At 40.0% G+C, this 15,188-nt stretch overlaps 1 protein-coding gene and 1 long non-coding RNA gene across 2 annotated transcripts; one reads left to right on the forward strand and one right to left on the reverse strand.

Moving 5' to 3' along the window:
• LOC106509142 lies at window positions 6,470–14,516 on the reverse strand. Its single transcript, XR_002335707.1, has 3 exons — window positions 13,506–14,516; window positions 11,928–12,061; window positions 6,470–9,202 (listed from the first exon to the last, which is right to left on the reverse strand). It is a non-coding gene; the product is annotated as an uncharacterized LOC106509142 (long non-coding RNA).
• Window positions 11,099–12,194, forward strand: IFN-DELTA-1 (interferon-delta-1). The gene is given in 1 exon segment (NM_001002832.1): window positions 11,099–12,194. A coding segment is annotated over 1 exon segment (513 nt). The 5' UTR covers window positions 11,099–11,305; the 3' UTR covers window positions 11,819–12,194.

Genomic DNA, 15,188 nt, shown 5'->3' on the forward strand with positions numbered 1-15,188 from the left:
GTGATTTTGGTGAAGGGGGTACGTGCTATCAAACACACATTTGATTGTAGTACTAGCAGACTAGCAGCAACTAGTAGAGGGTTGGATTCATAAAATTTTCTCCTGAAAATATCTAATTACATGAAGGCCTGTACTACCAGTTTTTTCCAGAGCACAGAGTGCCTCATTTCTGATCTTTGCTCTGAATTCCTTTCAGAGTATATTGGAGATAAGTGACTGCAGTGACTAATGACCTAATCCTTGTAAGATAGTGAATGACATTCTGTGGCAATGGCAACGCTCCTATGTCTACATGTGATGAGTTGATAAAGAATCCAGGTGCTCATCTGAGCTGCTATTTGGATGCTTCCACATGTCGATTGCACTAAGAGGGGCTCATCAGACTCTCATTTGCTCAAAAAAAACCAACCAAACAACCAAACAAAAAAAACCCCAATCACACAAAACATGGAGTTAAAAGTCAGCAGCAGCTTGAGAACTTGGTAGAGCGGAGATGTTTAAAGTATATACTGGAAGAATGGCAGGTCCTCAGGAGACGGGACAATACAGATGAGCTGCACTGAAGCAAGTGTTTCTCCAGAACATTCCTTCTCAGAGAATGAGAAGACTAAAGTGGATTCTGAGGGCACAGAATTATCCCACAAATACGGGGCCACTAGTAGGGTCCCCAGCATGGGTGACACTGATATCATAGCAGTCTGCAGAGTATTGGAAGGAACAAGTGTTACTCCAGTGCCCATTACAAATTTCTGTTTCCTCCCCAGGATTCATCAAGTCATAAAAAAAAAATTATTCCTTGAGTAAATCCAATCCTAAGACTATCTTAAAACTATGTCATGATGCAGCCTCCTTGAAAAACAAACACAATAAAATAATGCTTTACTAAAAAGGACACAGGCAAATATTTGATTACATTTAGCAACAAGCAGAATAGTCTTCCCAAAAGGATATATACCAGTAATATGCATATTGAAAATCTCCATTTCTAAAGTAACAAAAAACTTTGTGAAAATTCATTTATTGAATTTAGAAAACAGGAAAGAGGATGTTGATGGATTAATTATCTTTCTTTTCTTTCCAGTTAGTGCATATGCACTGAGTAGGTACATTTAAAGTCAGAGTATTGAAATCTTCCTGAGGATTAGGGTCCAAAAAATAAGCAAAGATCATCCCTAAATTACTGCTAAAAATGTCATTTTATCAGTTAATGTAGACTTTAGTAACATTTACTTTAACCCCACAGTTTTTAAATGATTTCTTTATTAGATGAAAGAAATTTAAATAGAAAATTAATTAGATCAATTAAATGGATGAAGCTAGAAATTTAAATCAAGAGTAGTCTAAGCTGTATGGCCGACTTTGAAGATCAAGACAGAATGTCCCTGCTAAGCAGCCCTTTGAAAACCTTCACTGCTTCTGTCTAGGAAGCACATATGCTCTTCCATCTTGGTCATAGAAACGCCTCTTCAGAACCCACATCTTAAACAGTGGTGGGAACAGTAAAGGATAGAGATTTCTCATTGGACTCTCAGTAGAAAACAGGAAGTCCAGTCTGGGCTGGAGGTGAGAAATGGAGGTGTCTTCACTGAGAGTGAGAAAGCAGGCTAGCCTGAAGAGGTCTTCTGGGAAGTGTGAGGTTCTGAAGGAGAAAAGGCAGAGCTCATATGGCTGGAGATTCTTAGGTGCTTTTCTTTTTCCTTCAAGTCACAAGAAAATTCAAAAAAAGATAAGTTCTAGAGATCTGCAGCTGTTGGGTTAATAAAACTATTTTACTATATTTCATTGAAGAAATCACTCATAAAATCTTAGATTTCTATTTTTTTTTCAGTTGGCAAAAAGTCTACTCCTTTCTAACTACTGAGTAGTGATTTTGTCTACTTCTCCTTAGAACTTAAAGTTTGTTCATTTGACTCATACCACACCCTGTGTTGTCCTACAAAATAATGGATAGTAATTCTTTGGCATTTGAAGTAGAATTAAGGATCCTTTGTCATCTCATTCTCCTCCCTCTACTGATTTCATTTCATGGCCTCTCTTGGTCCCTCAACCTCTTGTCCATTTCTATCCTTCACTTTCTTTAATGGGCTCTTTCAGATGAGCAATTGTAAAGATTCTCCCTAAGGTGTGCCCTTGGATTTTTGGTACTTTTGGAATAGTTCACCTTTCCAGATGTGCATTTCCCTCCAGTTGTATAAGTGAGTGTGATCCAAACAGGGTTACAGAGAGGATTGAGTTAATATTTTAAAGCACTTAGAAAGTGGCTAGTCTATAATAAGCATGTAATAAAATTCACTTATTATTTTTATTATCACAATTACTATAATCCAAATTAAGATCAGGATCTGCTGGAATCATCTAATTTCCTTCTTAATTCTAATTTTCTCAAAGCACTCTTTTCATTGCCTGAGTGGATTTATCAACTAGACAGATGCTCAGCAATGCTGATCTCCAAGATCCAGTCAGAGAGGGTTAGCCTTCTTCTAACTGGGGTTTTGGTTTCCAGTCTCTTATAAATTGGTTAGTGTGACTTCTTTTTCTTCTGAGAAATGATCACATGTGGATTAAATAAAAGAAAAATCAGATGGCTACTCTTCCAAAGCTAAAGGAGGTCAAGTAACCCAGGAGTATGTCTTCTCTGAGCCTCTGGCAGAAGTGCCCATGCTTCTGCCTTCCTGTTGTTCATACTGGCCTCACCCTTCCCTTCTGCATAGCCTTGTCCCCATCTGTGCTGCACGGAAGCTTGCTAACATAGAACACATAACGTGTGTGAGGGGAAAACCACTTCCCTTCTTTCACATTCATGAAATTCAGACTTACATTTGTTTTCTTTTTGCCCACAAAACAAAGGTCAGCTTTTACTCTCTAGGAAAGTTGTCACAAGAAACCAAAAAATCTGCAGTCTTGAAAATGATAGAGAGTGCAGTTCCTTTGCCTTTCTTTTACTTCCCTTTATTGTTCTTACCTCATCATGAATTTAAACTACCATTGGAGCAGCAAGACTAATCTTGCACAATAAGACCCTCAGTGAATATAACTTGTAAGCCTTTAAGTGAAGAATCACACACAAGCAAAGGAAAGAAGGCAATTTCTACCTGACATGATGGCCTGGGCCTCACTGCCCTGCGTTCTCAGAGGGAGACGGAGACAGAGAAAGAGAAGCCCAGTGGGACCAACTGAATGAATGAACAACCAAAGGTCACTAGTTTCGGTGACGTGAGCTTCTCAGGAGAGACAACATCATCAGTGAATCTCCTGTCCTCAGCTGAGAAACTCTGAGTAGAAGAACTGTTCAAATGTCTAAGTAAAAGAGTTGAATAAGAAATTTGTCTTTGGCAAAAATACAAATTATTTGTCTACTCGAGGTAAAATGATTGCGATTGGATAATACCTCCACCTTCTAAGACAGAACAAACCTTTGCTCTCAGCATCTGAGGGCTGCTGAAACCTTTGATACCTGAGGACACAGGTCAGGAGAGAAGGAGGTCACCACTGAGGATCAGGGTCCTTCACGAAAACACTCTGGGGACAAAGGCGGAGATTCTGGGAGATGGATTATTTTCCCAACAAATAAACAGGCTCCTCCACAGAGAGGAGATTTTAAAGTTCTCAGGATGTGGTAAAGCTACCTCAGGGAATGGGTCCAGGAGGTTAGGAAGGGGACCCTGTTCTTCTAGAGGACAAGCTGTTACTATATGTGACATGACATCTCCCTTGTGAGTGAAGTGCTGCAGGAAAACATAATTACCTTGGAATTAGAATCTCCACAGCCATAATCTCATGAAAAGAACCAGGATTCCTGGTGAGGGTATTGGCCCAGACTATGGAGGACTCTGGGTCCCCGTAAGAAAATGGTGGAAGGAAAGGGTGATATCTATAATTGTCTTGACCTCTTGGTTCCCTCTAGCAGAACCACATGGACCTGCATGGACCCTTTCTTGAAGGAAGGGAAACATCAGAGAAGCTCAAGGACTCATAATAATCAGCCTATGCTGTGAATCCAACAGTAAGTAAAACCCATCTTTGGGAGCTTTGGGCACACTGTTGGGCTGAGGGTCTACACCCAGTTTCTCTGAGTGCCAGGTGAATGCTGAATTTCTGGTTTCTCTATTGATGGCAAGAGTGATGCTTTCTTCCAACCCTCACATTTTACTCATTAGCATGTCTCCTACATTCTTCCAATAATCTCCCATATTCATGCAAGTTGGTGGCATAAGTATTTGTTATTTTGACTCCAAAAAAGCCATTAGGTCAGTATTTTCTACAGAGAATTCACTGAAATGTTGGTAATTCAATCACTCTCTGAGGCGGGGGCTATAACTCTCAAGAGTCTTGTCTACCATGCAGCTCATAAATGTATGGAGAGAATTGAGAAATCTATATGAATAACCTGGGATAATTAAATATGGTTATTTTATAATTATTACAGTTAAGTTTGTTGATCATGTTTTAGGCTCTCGGAAGTAGTTGCCAGTTGATAATTTCATCTTACTTATTGTATAATATCATCAGAATGTTTGTTATTTGGCCAACTCATCTCCTAATTTGGAAGTGGATGATGAATTATTTAAAACACAGAGAATTTGGGAGTTCCCATTGAGGCTCAGTGATAATGAACCCATTATTCATGAGGATGCAGGTTTGATCCCTGGCCTTGCTCAGTAGGTTAGGATCTGGTGTTGCTGTGAGTTATGGTGTAGGTCGCAGATGCAGCTTGGATCCCATGTTGCCATGGCTGTGGTAGAGGCTGGCAGTTGTAGCTCCAATTCAACCCCTAGCCTGGGAACTTCATACACCAGGGGTGTAGCCCTAAAAAGCAGAAATGTAGAAAATTTGTAGTAGCATGGAATGAGATAACAAAGATAACACATTAAATAGCATGGTTTGAGATAACAATAGCGTGGTATAACAGAGTAACGATGTTACTTCTAACATCCGTGTGTTAGAAATAAAGCATAGGGCTTTCTTGAAAATAACTGATGGTTCAATACATTGAGTTTGCACAGATGTCCATGTTGTGGATAGAGAAGTAGACTGTGGAACCTGACCTACTAGGTTTTGAAACCTGGATTGGCCATTTATTTATTAGGTTGTATTATTTATACACTAAAGTGGCTCTTTGGAAATGAGAATATTAACAACTCAGTTTTAGCTATGTTAGAAGGATTAAATGAGTCTTTTAGAAAAGGCAAAGGAATTTGTAGTTGCTATCATCCTCATTTCTGATAAAGACTAAATCCTGTGGAATTTGTCTAGTAGATCCTTGGTGATCTTGTTCACATTTAGCACTGTAACATTTAATTGTTATTCTATTCATACCCAAACTTCAGAACTTCTCTGAAATTTCAGTCCCTATTTCTTCACATGTAGCTCATTTCTCCAATTACTAGAATCTGGTGCCCATCTCCCTGTCTCTTAAAACTGGTTGGGCAAGGTATATAACATTCTACATCTTACTGAGGCCACAGTTCACTGTCAGGCAGCCCTAACTGACATTTCAGAAGCATCAAACACTTGTTCCCACATTGACCCTTTTAAAGTTGGACCTTCAGCTGGTTTCCATGTCACCACCATCCTCTGCTTTTCTGCTCCTCCTCTTCTTCCTTTGCTGACTCCTCCCTCTCATCTTAGGGACCTTCGGTTTTCCTCAAAATTCCACACTAGGCATCACACTTCGTCCTCTCTGCACAGAGTCTCAATCTCCCAAATGGTTCCAAATGTCATCTCTGAGATTACAACTTCCATATGCATGACTTTACCCAGAGCCACATCTCAAAACACTTGTTCCTCTCCAAACCCTTTATCTGCCTGCTACCCTACACGATCTCCACACAACATGTCCACCACTGGCCATCATGCAATTACCTGGCTAACCCTGCAGACCCTTGAGATGCCAGCTCACCAGCTGCTTCTTCCAGAAGCTTTCTCTGATCTGTGGGACCCCACATGCTCCCAGTGTCCTGCACTTTCCCTGTCACAGTATCAACATGCCTTTAGTTGAATGCTCACCAACCCATATCCCCACCAGACTGGAAGCTCTGTGACAATATCAAGGTGTCTGCTCTGTACATTGTATCTGGCACCCAGCACAGTGGCAACAAATAGAAGGCATACTCACTACCTATTTGTTGAAGTTTAAATTCCATGATTCTAAAATGTATTTCACAGTTTCTTGATGATACAGCTGCTGAAATTGAATTGATAACCATCAGACATACTTTTTCAAGAAAGCAAATAAAGGAAAGAGGTCCTGCTTCTATAACCTGTCCCAGTGTCTTATGCTTCTCCTTCCTAGCCCAGCAAGGGTTCCCTCCTAATTACACATTAAGCCCTATCCTCTCCAGCAGAAAATCTCCAAAGAAAGCAGTATCTTTGTTTTATTTACCTATATTCACGAACACAAGTAAACTACTAGGAGCCCTGTGGCTTCAAAATATTTTAAGAAACAATGAAATGAATAAAATTAATTATGTTTCTTTTGGCTTTTAAGGCAGATTTAAGGTTTAAGGACACTTTGATTCTCCACCGTGCCACAGAAGGAACTCCAACACTTTGATTTTCTGTAAGAGTATAAGTAAGAGCTAACATTTAAAATATACCTTGTGCATCTCCAAAAGAAAGCTGACAGTATAATAATGATGAAAATAAACTTTGTAAATACAACAATCATTATAGAGAGATGAATTATAATAAGCACAAATTAAGAATACGTTTTCTCTGGATTCAAAAGTATGGTTTCCACTCACAAGTAAAAACAATGTGCCAAGATGATTCAATGCATTTATAACCAAAGCAGGAAAAAAATCTCTGAACTGAGTGAACATTGATGACTCTTTGAGGCCACCTATAAGTAGATAAGACTCAATCGTGGACGACTGGGTCCAAGTCTCCTTTCCCACTTCTAGGTTTTCTCTGAGATTGATCTTATAGGGAAAGCACACACTTGTCTTCAGGTCTTAATTTCCAATCTGACAATGTCCCAGGCACAGCAACCATGTACTTTCTTTTTCGGATGGAGCCTGGTCCTTTGGAAGGAGTTCTTCAAACTCAGGATGGAGAAAGGTCTTTTCCTCTCCAATCTCCTGCATCAAACTGGTCTTCAGATCTTCCCACTGCTAGCAGGAGCCCGGTGAGGAACCTCAGCTGTTTGTGCCAAAGAAATTGAAGCTCTGCTGGATCATCTCATGGAGAAAGAGGTGGCCTGAGGCTCTGGAATTGCCTGCTATCTAGCTGCTTCTAGGGGCAGCATTCCCATCCTTCAAGCAGGAAAACACGAAATACTCTCCCATTAGGTGCAGAACTGGGACAGTCTCCTGCTTTGGCAGGCCATGGATCTGGGCCAGGTCACAGCTAAGTATGCAGACAGGGTTGGAGACCATCATCCTCTGTGTTACCAGTGAAGAGGCTGGGAGGCCCACGGTGAGCTTGCTGATGCAGATGTCTGGCCATGGGAGCCTTTCTCCAGCTGCTCCGAGTACCTGCCTGCAAAGGAGAGTCTTAAATAGGCCAGGATTGTCATTTCTCTACTTATGCCAATATTTTTTCCACATTGTTCCAATTTTTCTTCCATTTAGAGGTCACTACATCACAACTTCAATGCTTACATTTCAATGTTTTAATTTATTACATTGGAAATTAAACACACTCATGGAATGTGACAGAGGATCAATCTGATAGAATGTATTCATCTCTATGAGGCCCAAGGTTGAAATAGAAAAGAGAGTCTCTGTGTATCCCATTTTCGATTCTGATATGAATACTTAGAGCTTTCATCCTGCACACTTTTTTCACGCTTCCTAAATTGTACCAAATACTACTAGCTGATGAAGAGGAGGGACTGGAAGCAGCAGAAAGCTCCATTCAGAGTAAATCTGTGGCTCCTAACCTCAAATGACATCAGATTTTCATTTCTTCTTTTTATAAATCAGGACAACTTTAGTAGTGGTCACACAGGACACTGAATAGATCAAAACAAGTAAATTTTGCATGTTACAGGCAGAGAATTTGAACAGAGTGAATGATAGAAGCCTTGTATGTTTGGAGTCCACTCTCAGACCAGCCCAGAGAAGCTCTGACTACAGTCCCTTACCATCCTCAGGAATCTGCAGGTTTAGGCCCCAAATGCAAACTCTAGGAGAGGGCTTGCCTGCAGGACTGTAAGGGAGCAGAGCCCAAATTTCTATCTTTAGAGAAGTGCCTAGGGCATTAGGGGAGAAATCCTACAGTGCCTGAAGCCCTTTGGAGAGAACCAGCATCTAAGAATGTTTTCTGACTTAAAACAACAACAACAACAAAATATGCTGCTCTGTGAATGTCGTAAATGAGATCAACAGTTCCCTTCATCCTGAATTTGTTTCAGACCATCTTTGGTGCTCAAGGAGAGGTGACAAGGATTAAATTATAATTTAAAAACAAACAAGCTCAGAGAAAAAGAAATCAAATTTGTGGTTACCATAGCAAGTGGGTGTGTGAGAAAGGAAATCAGATGAAGAGGGCCAAAGAGTTTTTTTATTCCTTAAAAAAAAACATTAAAATCATGTTGTAGAGGCCAGGAAAACAGTTAACATATATATACTTAACAGCCATTGAGTGGCATGATACTCTAATTCAAAAGCTATTTCCTAGCTTAGTATTAGGATAAACTTAGGGTGTTATATCCCTTAAGCAGGGAATGGAAGGACGCACCAAATCTAATTAATTAAGATAAAGAATGTTTTAATGTAATACATATATATATATACATATATTTTTTTTTTTTCTCTTTTGGCTTCCCTATGGCATATGGAGTTCCTAGGCAAAGGATCAGATCCAAGCTGCAATTGCAACCTAAACGACAGCAGTGGCAATGTCAGATCTGCAACCCACTGCGTCGGGGATGGAACCTGCATCCCAGTGTTCCCAAGACGCTTCTGATCCTGTTGCGCCACAGAGGGAACTCCTAATTTAATATTTTAAAATGAAAATTGATGACAAAACAGGCAAGAGGAACAAAATGTCAAAATTTTAAATAAAGAAATGCAGTCACCCTGCATTTGCATGTCCCTGAGAATCTTACAAAGAAAGCCCTCGTGTTGCAAATAAAATTTGGGCAAATTCCATTTAGTTGATACAATTCTTACTAAAGGAAATGAAATAGTCTGACCTGCTAAATTTCCTCAATCCTGTGTCATGCCAACTCTTCTAAGAATAAAATTAAGGTGCAGTCCTGGGAAAAATGGTTCAGGAATGTGAGTTAAAAACTTACTTAAGACTGTCACAGAAGCACTAAAAATGGTTAAACATGGCAATTCTCTCAACTAAAAACAGTAATCTTGGAGTCCCCTGGTGGATTAATGAGTTAAGGATCCAGTCTTGTCACTGCTGTGGCTCGGATTCCATCCCTGGCTGGAGAACCTCTGCATGCCTTGGGCATGGCCAAAAAAATAAAGAATATATAAAAACAACCAAAACCCCAAATAATCTTGAAAATATAAATGAGTTTGCTTCCATTAAACATAGAAACATAAAATTATATTAAATGCTTTATTTATTTATTATTTTGGCCATACTCCAGCCATGTGGAAGATTCTGGGCCAGAGATCAAATTCGCAACACAGCAGAGACCTAGGCTGTTGCAGTGACACTGTGAGATCCTTAACCTGCTGTTCCACAAGAGGACTCCTTAAATACTTGTTTTAATATAAAGAAAATAGAGTTTAAACAAAGTTTAATAAAATGCTGTTTTAATATTCAAATAGATTTTAATATTATATGTTCAATATTTAAATTATTTTAACATAAAATATGGAAATTTAATATTTAAAATATTTTAACATAAATATATTGAAAAATATGAATGTTAACATATTAATTTAAATTTAATTTTATGTGTATTATATAAATATATTATAATATATAATATATTTATATAACATTATATAAAATATAAAATTTAAATATTAATTTAAATTTTAATATGTTTGGTATTTAAATACTTAATGTTTAATATTTAAATATTTTAACATAAATATAGTGACATTTAATATTTAAAATATTTTAACAAGTATGTTGAAAAATATAATCGTTAAAATGTTAATTTAAATTGATTAAATGACAAAGATAAAATTAATTAAATATAAAATATAAAATGTTATGACTTCAAAAATATTCCTACTTTTCAGTTATTCAGTACTTCGTCCTCCACGTCAACCTTGTAGCCTTCAAAGACTCCAGGAAAGTCACAGAACATCTAGTAGCACAACTTACCTGTCCTAGGGTCCCAGTGGTGGTCGCACTCAGACTCACAACAGGGTGTCCCCAACACCGCCCAGTCTTCCCGCCGCCTCCGCCCCCATGGCAGCAGCTGCGGCCCCCTTTCCCTGGGCTGTCGCTGAATCGCGCCAAAAGCGAGCCCAAATCTGTAAAATCGGCTACAACTCACTCTACTTCCAATTCTCAGATTACTCAGTAAACGAATTTTCTTTAGTACAAATGGCCTCGCTCAAGTTTCTGTACTAAAATAACTCACATAACAGAGGAAAGCAAGAAAATGCGAAGTTCCATTTTCCCTGGAGGGGCCGCCGAAAAATATGTCATATTTACACTCTTGGCCCATAAAAATGCACCGGAGGGGAGGGGGAGTTCCCCATTGTGGCTCAGTGGTTAATGAATCCGCCTAGGAACCATGAGGTTGAGGGTTAGATCCCTGGCCTCACTCAGGGGGTTAAGGAGTTGGTGTTGCCATGACTGTGCAGAGCAGAGGTGGCTCTGGTGGAGTCAGGAGGCTGCAGCTCTGGGTTAGACCCCTAGCCTGGGAACCTCCATATGCCATGGGTGCGGCCCTAAAAAAGACAAAAAGTCCAAAAAAACAACAACAACAACAACAAAAAACAAAAAACAAAAGCCCTGGAGGGACCGTGGAAAAATGTTTGCTTCATGTTTATATTTTTTGTCCATAAAAATGCCCTGGTTGGACTGTGGCAAAATTTTTTGTCCATAAAAATGCTCTGGCTGGTCTTGACAAAGATCTCTCATCAACAATCACAGCCTCAGGAAGGAAGGTTTTCCCCAGCCCCACACTATTAAAGCAGCACAAAGTTGCTCTCCGAGGCCAGGATGCCCTTGCTTTCTCACAGCAGGACCCACTGAAGGTGCAAACGCCCAGGTCTGGAGTTCCCAAACCAACCCCATAAAAAGACATCTTGCGCCCTCTTGCGGCCGTGTAGAGAAGCACGCTGCCCGAAGACCCAGCTAAAGAACCTCTGCGCAAATTGCTTAGAGGTACCCGTGCGCTCCCTGGAGGCCGTCTGGTGAATCACTGAAATTCTCAATGGCTCAGATTTACTTGGTAATGGCAGGAGTGATGCTCTGCTCCATCTCTGTTTGCTTTCTTGACCAGAACTTGTCTGCTGTCCATTGCGTAGAGAAGAGGGAAATCTTCAAACATTTGCAAGAGATAAAAAAGATCCCTTCTCAGTTATGCTTAAAGGACAGAATCGACTTCAAATTTCCTTGGAAAAGAGAGAGTATCACCCAAATCCAGAAGACTGAAGGCACCTGTTACTGCTATCTGATGCTTCAGCAGATCTCCGGTGTCTTCTCCAAAAAGGACAGCCGTGCTGCTTGGAACACCACCCTCCTCGATCAACTACTCTCTAGCCTTGATCTGGGCCTGAGAAGACTGGAGCATATGAAAAAAGACAATATGGATTGTCCCCATGTAGGATCTGCTCTCCGAAAGTATTTCCAAGGAATCCAACTCTACCTGAAGGAAAAGAAATACAGCCCCTGTGCCTGGGAGATTGTCAGAGTAGAAATTGAAAGGTGCTTTTCCCTTACCTAAGAATCCTCAAAGAAAAGTCTACATAAAGAAGATTTTTATACTTGTGACACTCTCTAATCAATCACATTATTATTCACTTAAGCCTCCAAGCAACCTGTACTCACATTACCTCATGAGCTGAAAGATTTCTGAACTGACCGGTAACCCTGGTAGCTCAGTGGGTTAAGGATTCAGTATTGTCACTGCTGTGGCTCTTTGCAGTTGTGGCCCAGGTTCAGTTCCTGGGCCTAGAATTTCTGCATCCTGCAGGTAGGAACCAAAAATAAATAAATAAATAAATAAAGGAAAAAAAATCAAATGAAAATGGTGATTTTACAGAAAAATGTTTTGACAGAAGCAATCCCTTTTTTTTAAATAAATAATTTTATAACAGTTTAAAAATGTCTTCTTTGTGGGGGATTTGATATTTTCAACCTATAAGTTTATTTTTTTATGGAAGGGTTTTTGGAATAGTATGTTGTTAAAGATATTTGTCAGTTAATGATAGCTGCTGTAACGGGTAAACAGAAAACTGTCAGGAATTTTATCATAAAAGAAATTTGCCTTTCTTCCTTTAAGAGCACAATGCAGGCATTTCTGATCACATGCAAATTCTGACCTGCTCTTCTCCGAAGAGTGATTTAAGGACAGGGGTACCCCCTGTTTGTGGATTTTCCATCATCAACATGTGACTTCAAATGTGTTTGTAGTACTTGAGTTTATTTCACTCAGTGATAAAGGGGAAAAGTCTGGTGGATCACGTGACATATTCCAAAGGGACAGAACTATACCAGATAAAAGCACTTCTGCTCAAATTCCATGGCTTGGATTTATCCTCATGGGGATCTAATGGCAAATATGTGGAGAAAGTATTGGATGATTAAAGGATGAGGAGACAAGTTAGGTGCCTAAGACCTCTTTTCATGGTTAGACTTTTTGTCCTAATAAAGTTCTGGGTGGTGGTTGAGGGGAACAGCCAATGCTCTTGCTTGCACACACTTTACTTAAAAGCAATATATGCAAATTCTCATTCCACAATTTATTCTTGGAGAAGATGGCAGTGATGTGACTCAGAGTTCACAGTATCAGAGATTGTTTGAAAAAAACATTCAAGTTGATTGCCAAAGGCACATAGGCTAATGAGGAAAATATCCCCAGGTGTAGACACATTAGAAGTTGTTTCTTGATTACCTGAGGGAGACAAAAAAAGAATGACCAGCAACCTCCCTGCATATACGCAAGGATCACTGAACTAAAAGTGGCGAATGAGTCGTCCATTCGCCAGATCTTCCAAATATTGCAAATGCCAACTTGAAGAAACTCCTGCAAATGATCTTTAAAAAATACCTCATACAATAATCCATTATAACTTCCCTCTTAGAACCATAAGAATTTACAAAATATCTTTAGACTATCGTCCTTTCACATCACAGCTATCTAATATAGATGGTCTTATTCCTTCACCCTATTATTACCATGACTGTTCCCTTCATGAATATTGATTAAGCTCCCGAAATGACAGACGCTGGACTAGATGTCTAGGAAGTGAGACTGGGTCAGATAGTTTCTCTCCCTGTAGGTATTTTACAGACTCCTGGGAGATAGTCTGAGGATGAAACAGGTCAGGTCACATATTAGTCTACTCCTTCTTCTTCAACAGAATAGCAGAGACTGGGTAGTTTGTAAAGAACAGAAATATATTTCTCACAGTTTTAGAATCTGGAAATCCAAGATCAGGTTGTCAGCATGGTCGGGTTCTGGTGACAGCCTGGTTCAGATCTCACACTGCAGAGTCTGCTGTAACCTCAAAGAGCAGAAGAATGAGGGATTCATCTCAGACCACTTTGAGAAGGGCACTCATTCCACCTGCGACTCCTCCATATGCACACCTCCTGACACCATCACCTTGGTGGTTGAGACTTCAAAATACAAATTTTGTGAGGACTCAAACATTCAGATCAGAAAGGTCAGTGAAGGCTACATGCCTGGCTTCTAGAAGTAAGAATACAGATGTGCCGAGTAAATAAAGATGAAGGAACATGTAAAGAGGAAAAGGGAACAGAGCAAGGACCCAAAATCCAACCTCTTGATTTTGCACAAAATTTTGGAAATCTATCTGAAATAGAGCATGCTGTCCCAAGAAATGGAATGAAAATACAGAGGGCAAATGATCATTCATCATCTTTCTGAGAAGTCTCCAAAGAAGCTCAGGATTAAGGCAGTAATGGCCCCATCACTGAAAAGCCACAAAGAGTAACTGGGTAAATTATCTGGTTGCTGGAGCTGTGTGAATCAGGAAGAGTCTGAGTTTAGGTACATGGCTCAGTAGCTGACACCAGGCTAGCTCGTGTCTGTTATGACATAGCAGACGGCAAATCAGAGACAAGGCTATCCTCAAGAGTTTAATATGGTACTAGGCAAAGGCTGAAAATTGTGCTGCTCTCCAACTTGAACCCCCAGGACCCTATGCACCTTCAAGGAAAGAGAATTCTGGTGGCTTGAGCAATAAACTCAGTAGGTATTATTGATACCAGTAGGAACAGAGTGGAAACATTAGCTATTGTCTATTATAAACCCAGCAAAATGTCTGTGATGAGGCAAAGTAGCTTGGTCATTCATACATGCCTTCCAGGAGGAGAACACCTAAGAAACTGCTTTAGTAAAAATTACATTTTGGGTGACTACAATGGGCCTTTGTTGAGAATACCTCAGAGAATAAGACAGAATTGGTTATTCTATTCATACCCAAACTTCAGAACTTCTCTCTGAAATTTCAGTCCCTATTTCTTCACATGTAGCTCATTTCTCCAATTACTAGAATCTGGTGCCCATCTCCCTGTCTCTTAAAACTGGTTGGGCAAGGTATATAACATTCTACATCTTACTGAGGCCACAGTTCACTGTCAGGCAGCCCTAACTGACATTTCAGAAGCATCAAACACTTGTTCCACATTGACTTTTAAAGTTGGACCTTCAGCTGGTTTCCATGTCACCACCATCCTCTGCTTTTCTGCTCCTCCTCTTCTTCCTTTGCTGACTCCTCCCTCTCATCTTAGGGACCTTCGTTTTTCCTCAAAATTCCACACTAGCATCACACTTCGTCCTCTCTGCACAGAGTCTCAATCTCCCAAATGGTTCCAAATGTCATCTCTGAGATTACAACTTCCATATGCATGACTTTACCCAGAGCCACATCTCAAAACACTTGTTCCTCTCCAAACCCTTTATCTGCCTGCTACCCTACACGATCTCCACACAACATGTCCACCATGGCCATCATGCAATTACCTGGCTAACCCTGCAGACCCTTGAGATGCCAGCTCACCAGCTGCTTCTTCCAGAAGCTTTCTCTGATCTGTGGGACCCACATGCTCCCAGTGTCCTGCACTTT

Source organism: Sus scrofa, chromosome 1 (genome assembly GCF_000003025.6).
Source record: "Sus scrofa isolate TJ Tabasco breed Duroc chromosome 1, Sscrofa11.1, whole genome shotgun sequence".
Taxonomy (NCBI): Eukaryota; Metazoa; Chordata; class Mammalia; order Artiodactyla; family Suidae; genus Sus; species Sus scrofa.